At 40.2% G+C, this 5,000-nt stretch overlaps 1 protein-coding gene across 1 annotated transcript in view; it reads right to left on the reverse strand.

Moving 5' to 3' along the window:
• The window catches only part of LOC138042919 (centrosomal protein of 290 kDa-like), a 91,942-nt gene that overhangs the window by 6,829 nt on the left and 80,113 nt on the right, over positions 1-5,000 (reverse strand). Inside the window, 6 exon segments of the mRNA XM_068888984.1 lie at positions 423-522; positions 1,420-1,493; positions 1,735-1,827; positions 2,245-2,367; positions 3,457-3,540; positions 4,383-4,517. Of these exon segments, the coding sequence (XP_068745085.1) occupies positions 423-522; positions 1,420-1,493; positions 1,735-1,827; positions 2,245-2,367; positions 3,457-3,540; positions 4,383-4,517 (609 nt within the window).

The following is a 5,000-nucleotide window of genomic DNA, read 5'->3' on the forward strand; positions in this document are numbered from 1 at the left end:
ATCCAAGGTTGAGAATTTAATAAAAACATTTACGTCATTACTGCCGAAATCCTGCACCGAGTACAGGCCTTTTTTGGCGGACGCATGATAAGTACACTTCGGTCGCCATCTTGAATTCTTGAAGCAGAGGAAGGTTGGAGAGAGAATTAAAAAAAACTGCTTTTCTGTCCATGTCAGCACAAGCGAACTCTCGGTCGCCAGTGAAATGACTCGCGCTCCCTTACTGAACACGATGGCGCTGTAGGCCACATTGCCCGTGAAATGCAAAATAAAAAAAAAGTTAATAAGAGGTAAACCTGTCAATACCGTGTCTGGATTTGAAAGGCTTTTGAATACTTCAATCTTACCATCCATGGTGTTTTGTTATCGTATCCTAGTTTTAGAACATGCTGATAAGGTGATGTTCTTAGAGATGGTCTCACCAAGTCACGAGGTAGATCTCCCGCCTGACCCATTTTTCGAAGCTGTCGCACCTCGTGTAGTATCTCCTCTTTCTCTGATTCAAGAGTTGACACACGCAACCTTTAAAATACCAAATAAAACACGGACGGAACTGTGATTAAGGTGATTCCCTTGTTTTGCATCGCGCATATCATACTGCGCATAACATTGCGACTTCGGGGATGGCGGCGTTTCGCGCCGGCCATCTGAAGAGAGGCAACAAAGGCCGCTTTTGCTGTTCAAGAGCTTTTAAGTACAATCATGATAACTCTTCTCGGTTAAGAAGGTGTTGTTTTGGAACTCGCCCCAGTCCTTTCGCGGAAAATGATCATTTTGAAGCCGAAATTGCCCCTTTGCCATCCATTTATCATCGTGTTGCGAAGAAACGAGCACGGTGACCCCCCATTTTAAATGGTTTTATTTACTCGTAATAGGCACACGGAAAACATATTTTAAGGAGAAAAAAAGTTGGATAGTAGAAGTTGTGGTATTTGCCTATAAACGACATGAAACTGCATTTGGAGCCTGACACTGAGTGCAAGGTGATGACTGTAGCAGTCCAATTTGCTTACATTTCTTTGCAAGATTGAGCAATTTAAAATCACTTTCTTAAAGATTATAGCCCGGACAAACAAGCAGATTCAAGTTTTCAGTAGCTTTTGCTACATAACAACAATTTTTTCGGTTGATCTAGTTTCGAACGCTTCTCGCGAAATTTAATAAAAAACACTTACAATAAAGGGCATACAGCGCGAAAACAGGCAGGGTGACCCCATCTTTTTATTGCACTTTTTAAATGAGCTGTGTATGAATATCAATTGTGCCAAGTTTGAAAAAAATCTGGATAATAGGTCATTTTCATGGGAATTACCTTAAAGCAGTTTAACATTCTAATAATGCCATCTCGACATCTCCGTGCTCAGCTCAAGCTCTTTATGCTACACTTTCGTCGTATTGAGCTTTATTGAAACATCTCACCTTGATTGTTGGAATTCTTTAACCAGGTCACTGTCTGCTTTGATGTTTGTTGGAAATCTTTCCAAGATTGCGACCTGTGCAAGAAGAGGAGAATAATTTTCACTCGTAGAGAGCTTCACACGAACGAAAAAGCATGAAAACCTTAGCGGGAATGTTTTGTCATTTTCAATTCTCGCGAAACATGAATACTTTCACAAAGACCATGTCCGAATGTTTTAGAGTTTACGACTCAATCGACCAGACTCAGCGCAAGCAACCTAACCATTTATCTCAAAACTAAATCAAGAAATGTTCTTTGATCTTAACTGAACTTACCTTCTCCTCCAACTCGTGTTGTTTCGTCGTTAATTTAGTTTCTCGGTTCGCAGCAGCTTTTAGATATGCCTTGATATCTTTGAGAAGATTTGTCTAAATGAAACATAACGCAAAACACAATTACAAGCCTCCTGTTCTCTCTTTTTCCTGTTCTGGTTTTTGCACAATCCAATTTTGTGTCGCGTTGAAAAAACGTCGCACTGTTCATTTTTAACGCCTTAAAATACAGTCTTGCTCAAATGAAACTCGTAGAAGACTGCACGGACAATGTCAACAATTTCAAAGCACGAAATCCACAGGAAGTCTTCAACACACTGAGAGCAGACAATCACGAATGAGTATTTTTTTTTCGTAAAATTTCACTCAAGAAACAATTTTGTGCTCACGGTTATAACTGGCGTTCTATCAACAAAACAAACAACACACTGAGCCTATTTTCTTACAGCTGATCATTTTTGTATCTCTGAAATACGTCGTAACATTATTAATCACCAAGCAAAGGATTCTCACTTTTTTCTCTAATTCCGCCTCCAACTTCTGCATCTTTTCTTCGTATATTTTCGGCAAAACAACTGATTTCCACTCTTTGCTGTCAAGTCCTCCCATGTTCGAGTCCGAGACTTTTTGGTGGAGCTGTCAACACAAATCAGTTAAGAAAATTGGATTTTTAGCAGTGGAGTAGTGCTGGTATAAACATTTCGAATTTTCAAATGCTCTCATCTTGGCCGAACTGTTAAGTTAAATTATCTTCACTTTGATTTTTTGATTTCATCTCTCAGCCCAGCCGAGTTACTTGCCTATGTCCCAGATGCACAAACTAAGATGGCTATAGCATGCTATCCACTTTCCATTTGTCAGCTTCGTTTGGGATTAGAAAGAGAGTACGCAATGATCTTTTAATAAACCAATTTGCATGTTTTCGATGTCAAAATAATTGTTCCAATATTTGAAACCTGAGAAGTCATAGGTGAGCTTGAAGTTGAGGAATAGAGCTGTAATGGAGGCAACTTTTCACACAGGTACAATATCTGACGAGTTTAGCTAGACTATTTTACCGATAGAGGTGCAGGAAGGGGGAGGGGGGGGGGGGGAGGGGGAGGAGTAGGGCGTCTATTAGCGAATACAGGAACAAGACTGACACTCCAGAGTTTCCTGTCTTGTGCAATGACCCGCTCGGATTGCGTCCAAGACCATTTCAATTTATTACTTTTGCAACGTAGGAATGGATAAACCTCCTCCCGCTTCTATGTCTTTGCACTTTCGTTTATCTGTTGGGACGACGAAAAGAAAGCAGGCGAATAAGATACTACCTAAACGAATGACGAATGAGGGGACTCACTTTCTGTGGCTGGGTTTAGAGATGGCCACAGTCAAAGCTTAATCCACAGATGAAAAAGCTTGTTCTGCTTATCACCCTTCCTTGGAGTCTGAGGGACTAAATTGGGCGGAGCCCAACGAGATCGCGTCGAATCAAATGTAAGGTACCGTAAGGTGCATTTGGCTGTCGATGTAAGGTCCATGAGTAATCCCGGAACGCCATACCCATGCAGATACAAATCACTTACAATCGATTTTGATGAGGGAGAAAAAAACAGAGTACCAAGAGAAAAACCCTCGAATTAGTTTGAGATCGGCTGAAATTCAGCCCACACACTATCGCAGAGGTAGGAACGGAAGATAACCAAGACAACAGCCTAACAACCTTAAACTGCATCGACCTACCATTTGTAGCTCTCTCACTAGTTCTTCCTTCTGATGTTCCAGATTAGCATTTGCTGCTTTGAGTTTTTCCACTTCCTCCATTTCCTGTCAAGACAAAAAGTAAAGCCGTCCTTCAAGGAAAACAAGCACAGTGACGGGATGCAGACTTTGTTTAAAATTCTGGAAAAGTTTTCGCCGTGATCCATCGCGTTTTCAAAAAAATGAGGTAAACTCGGGACACGCCATACATACATAAATCGTTTTGATGTAACAATGATGATCGCTTTGAAGTTAAACAGTTTAGCAGTTGCAAAACGTCTCTAAAAATGTATTCGTGATGGTGCATTTTTGCGACACAGCGCTCTACCAAGTAGAGTTAGAACACAATTGTGAGGTAGACAATCCTTTTCATGTTTCAAAGGGAACCTGTACTCAAAAACAATAATAACCTTAAGCGCCACAGCAATTAGTGTTTACAATCAAATTTACTTGAAGCTTTGCTAAAGAAAGCGTCTGTATGCCAAATCAGTGGGCCATTTCCGAGTTGCTGTTTGTCTCGGTTTCGAAGTGAGTCTTGGTGCTCAACTATTCTAAGGGATATGAGTTTGATTTGCATAAAAATACGCAACTCATTTCCATTTGAATGGTTGTGCACCAGGACTCGCCTTGAAACTGAAGCATGCAGCAACTCGGAAATGGGTTATTAATTTCAGAATTTTTGAAAGCGAAAAAAAAAAAAAAACATTCAAAATTTCATTCTTGCCGGATAAAATACTGTTTTCAAAAAAAGTCAAACAACTTCTATTGCACAGATTATTTGCTCTGATTTAAATCGGGTTATACGTAAGAAAGATTGGAGATTCTTCCAGAAGTGAGGTTTAGGTGCCTGTGATCGTAGTTGTTTGTAGCTTTTAGCTCAAGTCTACTAAAAGGCAAAATTTATATACCTTTTTTAGATCCTTTACGAGCTTCTCGTTTTCAGACATCAGTTTGGCTGTATTCGCCGGAGCACTCACTCCGCGCGAGGATTGGGATCCAGAGGTAGCCTTTAAACCCGCGGCTTTTGCCTTTTCCAACTCTTGCTGAATGAAAAAAGAAAAGCCCAATAGAAGGCTTTTTTCTTGTTAAGATGGGAAGAGAGGGAAGTGAAGGGAAGTAGTGGGGACAGGGTAAGGCTTACTTGTGAACAGGGTTTCGGGTTATAAATAAACCCAACTCAAATGCGGTAAAATTTTATGGGAAATGTCGGAACTTGAAGGTACTCTTTGTTGAAGATACCATAATTAAGCAAAAGAGCGTTAGGTCGCAGTTCAAAAGCAATGTACAAAAAAGACAAACAAACAAACACGAGGACAAAGATGAGAAATTTAACCGCATCACTTGAAAATAAACGGCAAAATAACCCTAAGCGGTAAGCTGTAAGTTTTTCAAATTTCTTCAAAAAGGTTCGGTCCTCACACTGAGTCTACCACCTACGCTTAGTTGCTTTTTAATCATGACGAAGGAAAAAAACATTCCTCTCGTAAACACTCTCAAGAACAATATTGTACTCGAGAGTGTTTACT

The sequence above is a fragment of the Montipora capricornis genome, chromosome 3 (assembly GCF_036669925.1).
Source record: "Montipora capricornis isolate CH-2021 chromosome 3, ASM3666992v2, whole genome shotgun sequence".
In the NCBI taxonomy this organism is placed as follows: Eukaryota; Metazoa; Cnidaria; class Anthozoa; order Scleractinia; family Acroporidae; genus Montipora; species Montipora capricornis.